This window comes from Lissotriton vulgaris, chromosome 5 (genome assembly GCF_964263255.1).
Source record: "Lissotriton vulgaris chromosome 5, aLisVul1.2, whole genome shotgun sequence".
NCBI classification, from domain to species: domain Eukaryota; kingdom Metazoa; phylum Chordata; class Amphibia; order Caudata; family Salamandridae; genus Lissotriton; species Lissotriton vulgaris.
Genome location: NC_141693.1, coordinates 323,348,959 through 323,362,002, shown reverse-complemented (window position 1 = coordinate 323,362,002; position 13,044 = coordinate 323,348,959). Strand labels below are relative to the sequence as shown.

The 13,044-nt window shown below is 39.9% G+C and overlaps 1 protein-coding gene across 2 annotated transcripts in view; it reads right to left on the bottom strand.

Annotated features, from left to right (window-relative positions):
• The window catches only part of PRDM16 (PR/SET domain 16), a 1,072,267-nt gene that overhangs the window by 55,161 nt on the left and 1,004,062 nt on the right, over window positions 1-13,044 (bottom strand). For both annotated transcript variants that reach the window (XM_086921555.1, XM_086921556.1), the window contains 3 exons: window positions 6,656-6,803; window positions 6,131-6,295; window positions 920-1,073 (listed from right to left, as the gene is read on the bottom strand). In XM_086921555.1, the coding sequence (XP_086777681.1) occupies window positions 920-1,073; window positions 6,131-6,295; window positions 6,656-6,803 (467 nt within the window). The remainder of the gene's footprint in view (window positions 1-919; window positions 1,074-6,130; window positions 6,296-6,655; window positions 6,804-13,044) is intronic.

Here is a 13,044-nt window from a genome sequence, read left to right as displayed (position 1 = left end):
TGGAAATTATTGTTTACAAATATGATATGAATTACACTAACGATTTTCCATGCTCTGCAATGAAAATATATTTTACTTTCCAGTATATCTTTTTGTCTACTTCTGAAAAAAGGTACACAGTGATTAAACTTAAAACTACTATCAGGATGCTTGGTTTTATTTCTACTCCCATCTCTCTTTATCCTTCACTGAAAACATTGTTCAGAATTTTGAAGATTTTCCAATACAGCTAAGTAAGGCTGGAGATATGCAGAAGGCTTCTTTATAGTTATAGAGGCTCAGCGGCCAAAATTTGAGGGAACCGTCTACATGAGGTCTACAGAACTAGATACAATGCCATAGAGGATCAACTTCAGAGATGGACGCTATGTGACAGAAGGAAGATTGTCAGTACTTCCTCCTCTGTACCTTGAAGGGGTTGTGGTTGATACGCGGCCCTGGAGTTGTGACCTACTACAAAAGCACAGTCTCCTGCACATGCAGGTACACGTGAGACCTAAGGGGAAAGGCAACAATTTATAAGTAGGCGCTAGACTGTTTGAATAAGCGCTGAATGGTTTGGACAGGAGAAATAGGTTTTATAATCTAAAATCGTAAGGACCTCAAACATCATATATTTATTTATATCAAAGAAACAGCAATTGTGGAGAAGGGTAGAGAATAGAGATTCGAGTACATGGTATTGGTGGAATGTTGACTTGTCAAAAAGTCAAAATATGCCATAACTATTTACTGAGGAAACAGCGAGTAAGGGAGCAGTGCAGAAAAAAAATGAAAGAATTGCTGCAGATTTTCATTTTGTGTTCTGACCTATAGAGTGACAGGCAGGGCTGGCAGAGGCTTTGCCAGAGCTTGGGAGGCCCTCCGGATATGTGCAATTACAGCTGAAGTCAGGACTGTGATGGGCAGGACAACTTACATATGAAAGGCTTGACAGTGCTATGGATGTGTTTGTGCTGCTTGAGGCCAGACGAGGTGGCGAAGGTTTTGCCGCAGTCGGGGCAGGCATGCGCCCGGGCGCCCACGTGCTGGGACCGGATGTGCCGCTGGAGGTTGCTTGGGTCAGTAAACACCTGAAAGACAGGGAAAAGGAACCAAATTACATTTCTAGTGGAAAGCCTGTGAATGAAAAAGCAGAACTGATTCATACAATGACATAAAACGTGTTGCAAGTCTAGAAAGTACTATCACAGACGATAGCACCTCCCCAAATATGGTTACGATAGACAGCCTAACTTTTCTATACACAATTTATCTCTGCGACAGCCTGATGGCTTAAGTTATGGTGGTACTTTTGAAGGCACCAGAAGGCGATGTAACTGCAAAAGTAAATCTATATTAATATACTACTTGACTGTCCTATTCTATGCTTGGGACAACGCAGTGAGTTGGTACAAATTAAGATGGTGGTATACGTGCCGAGAACCGATTGCAAACTACCAACAAATGGTGCAGTACACAACCGAGCAAATCCTACTTGGTAATGGTTTTCAAATGGGATTGGATGAGCGTTGGCCTTCTTCTCGCCAGAATCCAATCGCTATACTTTCTTACCCACCACGTAAACTTAGGGAGCAAGGACAGGCTGTTTGAGGCATTTGTGGAACATGAACAGATATCATGAGGCATTTTCAGCAGAGGAAAAGATTTGGGGAAGATCTTCGGACACACGTGTGAGATGCATCAACAGCCACCAAGGAGCTGTGACTTAATTTGCCTTAATGTACCACATTTTAAAGGTTCTAAAGCCCACATGCCAAACTGTGAACTATATCACAATGTTTGTTACGCAATGCAGTAACACCACTTTTCAGCAGTAGTTTTCAATCAAAAACTAATGAAAAACATAATCAAAAAAATTAGAGAACCCAGAGGGAGGTTGTTGAACCAGTGATGAGAAGCAAATGTTTCTCTATTGAAGTGGTCAGTTGTGTTTACCTCACCAGTCGTCATGGAAGGACAAGTTTAGAATGGATGACAAACGTTCTTCTCTTTCTATATTGTTATTTTTAAAATATGCTGACAATTCAGCACTTTTTGTGATAGTATAACTTCATTATTTTGTCATTTGTAGACATGTTAGCATTGTCGAGGTAAAGGATGCACCTCATTTGTACGAGTTTAAGACTCATATACAGCAATAAGCAATAGAAAGGCGACCAGTCAACCTATTCCAAGTCCTCCCACTGCATGGCAACACTTGTTTGTTTTTACACTTTTGATCAATTTAAGTATAAACGATTTTATTTGCTGAATTTTAAAATTATGCAGCAGATGATGAATTGTGTGGCAAATATTACATATCTATAATTTTGTAGAAAACACCTTGGCTGCAAAACCACATATTTCTAGTGGTCCTGAGTACTGGGAAGTGGGCCAGCCCACTTCAGATGTTGGCTAACTTCACTGTGAGGGCCACTATTCTTACCCTTCGGGAGGAGCATATCCTCATACAAATTAGTTCCTTTCAGTGCCAGGCACTACTACCTAGGCACTGTCTGCTTTTTGAGTCTATAAAAATATTTTTGTTTTTAACCTATTTTTTTTTAGATTGACAAGGGTACAACAGATTTCTCAACACTAATGTTTTGCAAAAACGATGACAAACAAAACAAGCACTGAGAAAGCCAAAAGGATGACTGCCAAAGACAGACCTACTCGATTTGCAATGCTTTAATTTTTAGAGTGGCGACCAGTACATGTGAAAATTGAAAAGGGATTGACTGTTTTGTTTATTGCATTTTCTTATTTATCCCACTTTTATAAACCCATTCTGAACAATGCATTCCAGTAAGTCTCTTCACAGGAGCTTCCTCTTTCTCAAAATCTCTGGTGACCTATCCTAACAACTCTAATTAAAATGCAAATGTCAGAGTTAGTTGCCTGATTTCTGTCTGTTTCCATCCAGCAGAACCTCTCTTAAACTTTCAGTAAATGTTATGCTTCTGTAACACTCTTGTAACGAGGCAGCACTTTTCATAAAACAAAAGCAAAAGTAAACCTTTTTTTTCTCTGGAAGCTTAGTAGCTAGTTATTAGTTTTAACTATAGGCAGCCGCATTGTCCAGTGGCTTTATTATATTTGGAAAGTTACAGGTAGTCAGAAGGCCACACACTAGCAAGCAAAAATGTTTTTATCATTGTACAGGCATTATCCCAAAAATTCATTAAAAACACTGTGAATGACTGAGGTTTCATTCTGGAAAGTTTAAAAATGTATTTTGTAGGGGCACCCGTTTAGTAATGTCCCATATTTCAGACGCAACCAGATACTTGCCTCAGGTTTGAAGTGTTGCCTAAAGAATTGGAATCTTCGATTTTGACCTTTTTTTATTGAACACTCTAATTCATGGAATGGTTAGAACAGAATATAGAACGTTCATATATTTTGTTTAGCTAAGTATGAAATGACATGAGTGCAAACTATCATATAAATATAGTCATCACATACTCACCAAGAAAGAGATATTTTATAATTATTATACATATATAACATCAGGAAGCGAATAAAAAACATGATATGACTTTTTTGTTGTACATCATAAACCACTGCTCTTTGTTATTTAATAGTGTATCAATAACTTTTTAATATACTGATTCAGTAGCTAGACAGACAATGGAAAATCTTCGGCTTAAATATCATAATAAATGTTAATGCAGAAGGAATTTAAAGTGTAGTCCTTACTCTTAAATGTTTTTAACACTGAAATAAAACGAGGAGTTGGCTGGCTGAATAAAAGCAATGCAGGCTGTTCTTAAACAGCCAGCTGGTTATCAAAACAAGTAATCATTCAGCCAACCATTTAAATAAAAAAATGAGTACATCTATTAATCAGCCAACCAAACATGCATAGAACCAATTAAACAACCAGCCAATAGCTACTCAACAAACTCGTCAGTTTTTCAGCTAGACAGCCAACTGAACAGGCATAGGCAAAGCCAAAAACTCTCACATTAGAGATGCATTTGGCTCTGCCAATGTCTTTTCTTCATGCTGTACTGCATCAAAGCAGATGCTTACAGTATAAAGGAAAGAGAAACAAAAATTAAAATATAAGCACAATGATACGGGCTGAGTCCTTTTGTAGGCGACTACATGCGTTGAGCACACATACGCACACCTACAAAATAATGGAGTCAAGCGACTTCGTCATTGCACATTTTAAAAATGTTAATGGGGTGGGGGTGTCGGGTTAGCTGGTCAGGGAGACTGTGTGGACGGAGAGGGACAGATGAGAGACAGCAACATTACGAGGGGGGAGAAACTAGAGTGGAGAGCAACGTGGAGGAGAGCAGAGAACAGAAGCACCCGGGCAAGCGAGAGAAAAATTGGGGGTATAGAAGCATAGGAGGAAGAGAGGGCAATGTGAATGTGGGAGTGGAAATTAGCACACAGATGAAGGAAAGTGAGGCGGGGGAACAGAAGCTCACAGATGAGAGAGGGTAATCTAAGCGCGGGTAGGGGAAATAGGCACATAATTGAGAGAGCACAATATGGAGGAGCGGAAAAGAACATGATGGAGACAACTGGAAAATACAGGCACTCTCATGCACTGCTTAAACAAAAGAAAAAGTGTTGCTAAAACGCGAGCTGTGGAAGGACACAAGTGCTTCGGTCACACTCCTGGCGATGGGCAAGCAGAAAAAGAGGAAGTAAAGCTGCAGAAGCCAAAAGATAAGGAGCAAGCGAGAGTGATAATATAGCCAACCAATGGTAAGCAGTAGGCGGGCTGTAAGCCCACAGTAAGTTAACAAAATGTATCGCAACAAAAAGCACATGCACTGTTTAAGGCAAGACCTAAAAACTATTCATTCACCCGGCTAATGAGCCACTGGAGTAATCAACAGCTAGCTCCCCTTGGAAGAAACCAGCTAGACACCCAAATACTCGGCACACTAATAAAGAAAACAAAGAGTTTAAATCAGCTAACCAGGAACACAATCAACCAAGCAGTCAATGAAGTAGCAAGGTTACCAAAATATTAGACAGATAGCTAATTGACAGTCAATTAACTCACCAATCAACCAACACAGCAAACTGCTCATCAGTCAGCCATGCTCATACAAAATGTTATAAATGTTACAACCATTGAATATATCTAGACCAAAACCAGTTTCATCACTTAAACTTTGACTCATAATAAATATCAACTGTCCATTCATGTAAACAACTATTGATCATTTCACGGCTAACCAGGCTGATCATTAAACAACTAATTATTTAATTACAAACTGAAGACCAAAAAAACTACATTCAAGACACCAATGTACACATCAAAAACCAAATTGGAAAGCCAATTCTAACACAACCACAAAACCAAAAAAAATAGAAATTCAACTGGTTTTGTACAAAAACACACAGGTAAATGACCAATCAACCCACAATATTGCCACAGCCACAATCCAGCAATCGAACCAACTAACCAGTTAGCTGGCTGACAGACACGCTAAATTATTGCCAAGCAGCAATTAAACCAACTAACAGGTAGTCTCCTTAAACTAAAATAGCATGCTGGAAATTATGTTGTCAAACTAGGGTAACCTACAGGTATTAAATGGAAGAGTTTCAAGGCTCCATCTTACCCCATTGCAGGGTTTAAAAATAAAGGCACCTGCCCTCACTGGAATACTGCCCAGACATAGAATTCCAGTCAATACAATGTGTTTGTTCTTATTTGATGGTGAGAAACAAGTAGCATGCAAGTCTGTGGGTAAAGGAGTTATGGAAAAGGGCTGTAGCACAATTCAGAAAGTAGGAAACATTTGATTTACAGCAATATTCACTTTGGTATGGGCTGCTAGAGTTGGTCTTTTACTGTTAACTTTCAAGAGACAGGAGCTTGTGGTAGTGGAATTTGGCTAAATTAATTAGGGGGAATTGTAAGTGGTAATAAGTGCTATTCTGTCTTATCCTTATTAAAATAGGTTTGGCCAACATGAAACACCCACCTTAGTTTTTTCACCAGGGTCAGTTTGTCCCAAAAGTAAGTACTTTTGGGCAAGCAACTCAGGATTGCATGTCTACTAACTCCTAATGGTGCCAAACACTTGAAACAAAGGGAACATATAATGCTGTTTGAAAGCAGTGGGAGTGTTGGAGACCTTGATCATGCTCCTTGGAGAGCACTTGCCTTGGCTTGCCATGTGAGTGAAGCAATCTGCAGCGAGTCGCCATCGGTCCGTTCGTTGTGCCATACAGTCCCGCTCTGGCTTGGCTTCAGGTTACCTTTCACTTCAAGAGCCTCGCTCAGTGATTCGGACTGCCCTCGCGATGGCTGCGGCTCGTCGTCTCCGAGCTGGAAAAAGTTTGTGTTAATTTCTTCATGCCAGGCTGTTGCTCGTGAAGCTGGTGATGTACTATGTTGCATCTGGGTTGCGGGGAGTGACATAGTAAGGTTGGTGTAAGTGGTCTAGTGCCCTCTGGTGTGCGTAGGGAGCATTTCTGGGTCTGACACCTACTTTGTAAGGGTTGAGGGTAATGAGAAGGGGTAAACTTAGTTAATAGGAAAATCATCCAACTTTGACACCTCTACTAAGTAGTTTCAAGGGCAGATTAAAATCCCTGGTGCGTTGATTTAGAGGGTTGATTCAACCTTAAATCTTTTAAAGAAAATTGTGATTTAAATAGTCAACCCCTTTGTGGACATTTACAGTACCTTGACGCAGTTTTCACATTCAAATCGCTTGCCGCTGTCATGTGACATCTGGTGCCGAATAAGGTTCGACTTCCAGTTGAAGGCCTTCGGACACTGGTCACACTTGTATTCGCGTTCCTCTGTGTGGATTATCATATGCTGCTCTAAACTGGAGAATAAAAAGTGCACACATGAACAGATGAATGGCAATACTTTGTGGGTGTAGTACATATGATTTCATATGATTTAATATTGTTTTTCACATTTGGCATCCATTCTTATGTGCAAGCTCCTCAGTGGCATTTGCCTCAGCATTGGAGAATTTACTCAGAGAATTCAAGAAGCCTTATGCAGCTTTCTGGAGGTCGCCATCTTTAAAGTCTTGCTCTGCACATATATTGTGACTGCCGTTGTTGAGGCACAGAGGAGGCCACGAAACACATCAAATGAAATGTAAAACTACACCACTGCGCTGCAGGTAACACCCTGATGCTATGCTAAGGATTTGTAACCATAAGGATATTATTTAGGGCGTTCAGGTGTCATTTTGTTAATGTGTGCCATTGTGTATAGATGCGAACAGAAGGGGAACAGTCCTGTTTCAAACGGTGCTGTGTGTATTTTTATTCATACAGCTCTTACTACCCAGCCCTGACATGTGAACAACCAAATGCATACTTTAAGTCTGTGAAAAGTGAATTGAACTTGGGCCGATTAATCTTTGGGAAGCTTAATCCCAAAGTGGACACATTATACGTTCCTTTTAAGGCAACACATCAGCTATGATAACTAAGAGCCGTTACATAAAGGTAGGTAAGGAGTGGTGATGGAGCCAACAAAAGAGTGACAGCACTTAAGTCGTGGAGTTAACTTGTTGGAAAACATGTATACAGAGGCTGCTATCCTGGAAGAGGTATGGTAGCAGATGCTTCGATCTCTTTAGAACTACTCACTTATTGATAAGCAAACAATTACAGTACTGCTTAGTTACCAGCAAACTATAAAACGTTGACTAATGCATTCCTGGAACGACTAAGAAATAATGAACCTAGATGAGATTAAAGAACGGAATGTCTGTCAGGTTTTCGGACTTTATATGCTTTTTTTGTCCTATGAAAGATGTTAGGGGAAATATCATGAACAGAAAAGCATAACATTTTAAACTCAAATTAACTATCATGTTGCGCATTTTAAGCCATGTAGTCAACCCTACTACTTTGTGTATACTCACATTTATCTTGCCTCATGACTCTATCTTGAAACCGATCGTACTGTACACTTTTGTGTTCTTTTTTTGCTTGATACTAGATTGTTTTATAAACATATATATATATATATATATATATATATATATATATATATATATATATATATATATATATATATATATACATACACACTTTTCTATAATAAAGTAAAACATCTTAGACAGACTAGAAACGTTTGGCACTAGTGCCACATTAAGCAGCAATAAAAAACATTTTAACATGATTCAATGATGTCCAATGTGCCCGAAATAATACGGTACAAGAAAATTGTGGCCTAGATATCGTCTAACAGATATAGGGCCAGATGTAGGAGCCCTAATACCGGTCGGTAACGGCCGAATTAATCGGTATTTTACCGATTTTGAAAAACCACATGTAGGTGGCACTCCTGAGAGTGCCACAGGCCCTTAAAAATCAGTATTTTACCACCCAATGCTATTGGGTGGTAAAATACCGAATTCAGGTGTGCATGCACATCTGTGCATGCACACCTGTGCATGCACACCTGTGCAATGTGACACACAGACATGCCCTTAGGGCATGTCTGTGTGCCACATGGCACACAAGTCCGGAATTGGGGTGCTAGAGGGTGTCAAAGTGACACCCCCTGCACCCTTGCAGGATTCGGTATTTACAGATTCTGTAAATACTAAATCTGTATTTCCCATTGATTCCTATGGGCTTCAAGGCCCATAGGAATCAATGGGAAATACAGATTCGGTATTTACAGAATCGGTAAATACCGACTCTTACAGATTCGGTAATTTTTTACCTACATCTGCCTCCTTCCAATTTACCGACTCTTAAATACCGATTCGGTATGAGTCGGTATTTAAGAGTCGGTAAATCGGATTTACCTACATCTGGCCCATAGTGTGTTAAATATCGTTATTTTAGACAATATTTGTATCAAAACTCTTACATATAACCCCCCTGGAGCAGTATAGAAATTCAGAGTTAAGCTGACTTAGCCGATCACAGGTTCCATCTAAGATATAAGATAGATTCTCTGTTTTCTGAACATCCTAGGATATGGCTGGTTATAAAGATGAAACTGAGATTGTATTAACTACGAGAGACACTTAAAAACAAGGCAGAGGGTAGTGGTGAATTTCATTAGTTTATCTAGCAGGTTGAGAAGGACTGGACATTGGAGTAACAGCCACATACATGTCTTGGTCCTCAAAAAAATGGCAGTACTATCAAGACTTGCCCAAGAACAGCACACAAAAAACGTATTCACTTTTTAAGGAAATTACCCTGATTTTTCTTGCTGGCAAAGTATGACACAGAGGCCCTGATTCCACGCAACTCATTATTCTGGATGCAAATTGCACACGCAGTTATTGTGGCCTAAAGATAGCTTGTGGGCTTTCTCCTGTGATTGATTGGCGAGAGGCAAATGTGTTTTTTTTTACACTCACATCACAGGGGGAATGAACTGTGCTGGTGACTTTTAACAAATGTAGTCAATTTTTACTCGTGGTGTCCACCTCACCGATGGCCAAACAGGAGGAGAGCGCCAAAAGCATACGTTTCTTCAGACTCTAGTCCACGCATAGGTAGCAAGTATTATGGTCTATCATTCAGGGGGATATATATTATTTCCCACGGGAGGGACGTCCACGCCGAGACCTACTGCATTGCAAGTGGCTTAACTCACTACTGTGTGTCATCAGTTCTTAGACGCCAGAGAAAGCAGCATTGTGTGAACGACCGATTCCCACCCGAAGCAGATACCTGAGCCATTAGCTAATAATCTGTGCTTGCTTTCAGAAATAATTGCTTGTTTGCCCTCGCCTAATTCGTGTCTTTATGTTTTTTGCATAGAGGGCAGTGAATGGTGAGCTTTTTGGAATGCATCAGATAATAGCGTGCCATCGGAGGTGACGGTTTTATATTGCACCTTTGAGCTTCACCTCATCCGAACAATAATACCGCGAGACAAACGTAAGCGCCTGGGCCAATCGCTGCTCACGTTTGCATAAAGCAGCAAGGCGCAACTCAATCTCCTCGTGCTGGCCGTACAGGACGCAGAGAGGCGTCAGGCTTCCTTTCAGGAAGTGCCCCGCTATTCTCTGCTTGCAGAGGCTAAGCTTGGGAACGCGGCTGAGGGTGTATCTTCGATATCCATTCATGTGGGTGGATGTGAAAGGCACAGCGCTGGGTAAAAGGCGCAATAAACATCTAGTCTCACCAAGTACTGCTCAGAGCCTGATATGGTTTCGACTGGTATTTTTGAAGTTTCAGTGAGCTAGCTGTTTGGGTTGATGTACCTTTAAATCTATGCGAATGGCAGGGTTCCCGAATACTAAAATGGTTAAAAGCTGGGCAAATGCAACTCTTGTTTGTGCTATTTCTGCATAAATATGGATTTGTTGCATAATACATCACATGATGCATACATTTTAGAGCTTAACAAAAATTATCCTTAACTCACATGGATCAAAAGTTACTAAAAATGCAGCTACACAAGTTGGCGTGCAGTGGAAAGGCATTCACAAAGGTTGACTGTTCATTTTTCCATTGCTTACTGCTGGGTTTGGGTGTTAAACTGATACTATTGAGATAAAACTCATTCCCAAACAGTATTAAAGTGTAAAAATAGCAAAATAACGAAGTAATACAATTCAAAATGTGCCACGTAAAGCCGCACCAACAGCATTTTCCTTCCACATAATTTAGTCAATAATGCTACATAATGTTGTCCTACCCGGTCACATACTTCCAGTGGCCTTACTTAAGGGTGGTTATACATTTTGTCCTTCCGAAGACAGTAGACGATGACTGCATTATATTGGGTGACAATAATCTTATATAAAAGATACATTGAAAAACATGTCAGATAAGAGGGCTTGAGAAAAAAAAAACATTTTCCATTCCTCCCTCTTGTTATTATTTTTGTAAACATTCTGGATTTTAAGCAGGGTTCCCACCTGACTGGTCTTCTCCGGGCACCACCGGTATATTAATGTCCTGGTTGATACAGAAATAAGCAAAATCACCTAAAGCTGGTGTTTTACTCCTTATCTGTAATACTTTAAACTGCAAATATAAATAGGAAGCCCTTTTAAATGTGTTCTAGAGCTGTGTTAACAGTCCCTGACTAATATTTAAAATAAACAAAGGCAGAAAAGTCATTTTACAAATGAATAAATTCAATTTTGATTAACGTCATATTTAGTATGATGGCCGGACCTTGCTGACTCTTACAACAACAACAAATGCCTGGTATTTTTTCTCGTGGAAAGGTGCAAGCCTAATCTTAAAATGTTGTTTAAATAGGGACAGGAAGGACATGTAGAAAACAAAACGTATCCAACTAAGTAGGACCTGAAGTATTTCTGGTTCCAATTCCATTAACAAAGAGGAGGAGGGTGTTTTTTGGTTTGTTTTTATAAAAATGTATAAGTAAATAATACATTACATCTCACACATGAATAAATAAATAAACAAACACTACTCTGGCATGAGTGGCAAGTGAGATACTTTTCGAAACACAGTGGCCCACAATAACAAGACAATAAGATAATGATTTTGTCACAAATGCCTATGCGTGGCTTACATCACTTGCTGAACCAGCATGATGGTTGATTACGTTCAACACTAGCTTCTGCTGTCGGCAGAGACTAACAGAGCTTGAGTCTGAGTCCTGGTTTGACAAATCCAGCATTCCGTACTTGCAAGGTTGATAAAATGACGAACATTGAGTTTGGCAGTAGTAACATCTAGTAATGACAGCACTTAGAGACCGCCAATAGCGAGGAATGAAGCACTCTTTACATTTTGTTAGTGGCTGAACACATTTTATTGTGTTTATGGAGGTTGACCAAATTAATTGATCTTGTCAAAGACACATTTTGCTGCGTTCTCTGCCCCTCACAAGTGGGTATCATCTTAGTTTACTGAGGGTCGAGGTCAGAGGTGAGTTCTTGAATCTTCTGTGGGCACCGCTTGCTTTTTGCTTGTCTGTGAAGAACATGGAATGGATGACGGTGCCATGGCACTTTCTGATGCCTTTACCATGTAACTAGTCACAGACTCCCCTTCTATATTGCACTTTCAAACTGTGAAAGTTTTCTTCTGTTGTTGGCTTGAAAACAAGAGACTCTATGGCTTGAGTCTTAACTCACCACCTGGACTGGGTCCACTCTTGTAATTCTGGTTCTCAGTATAGCTGCAATTGGTTGTCACTTCTAAAGTTTAGACTGTATGAGAAGCACTTGACAAATATGACTAATATGAACCCTGTTTTGGGAAAATTCTAATTTTGGACATGTGCATGTTATCTAGGCATAGCCATTAGAAGGCAGCTAACTTTCAATATTTAGGTTTGGTGTGAACAAAGACCTTTTGATTTTATTAAAATTGCATGTACAACATACTTATTAGGTGCTTTTAGCTAGTCCTCTTCATCCATTGGTCTATTATTGGGCCAGTCACATTTTTCTTGCGCCCACTAAACCATACATCAGGGTTCAATGGGTATGCTTGTTTCCGCCACTGCGTTCTGCTCTTTCATAAGGAGCAAAGCACACAAAATGTAGTCCCTTTAGTGCTGCACTATGTGCTTTTTGAGGCCAAAATTGCTTTTTGCGTTTAAGCTTTTTTTTGGGAGGTCCAGGTGATTTCCCCAACAAAAGGTTTGGGTAAAAACCATGACAAAACAAGCACAGAAAACATAAAATGATGCAAGCCAACAACAGACCGAATGGTTTTTCCAATGCTTGTTTATTGTATGTACTGTTTGCAGATTTTATTGAAGAGGTCAGCATTCAAGTCTAAAAAAAGAAGAGCACCTCAAACACCCACAAAGTAAAGACTCGAAAAGTTCAGTAGGGCTGGGGCAGAGACAGTGACGACATATCAGGCACTCCTGACGCTTGACTGACTCTCTTCCATCCATAAAGGGCGTTCATAGGTACTTACCTGTCTGAAGTGTCCTGACTTTTTTTATAGGCCATGGCACCTCTGCGTCTACACATAAGACATAACCCTACCAAGCGCTTAGATAGACTATCTCATAGTACTGCCAAACTTCCTTTAATATTTTTACTCCTTTGTGTCCTGCCAATTATTTTAGTCAATTTGTCTAGATTTTAAATTTTTCTACAGACACAGTGTTTGTATTTATATTGTCAA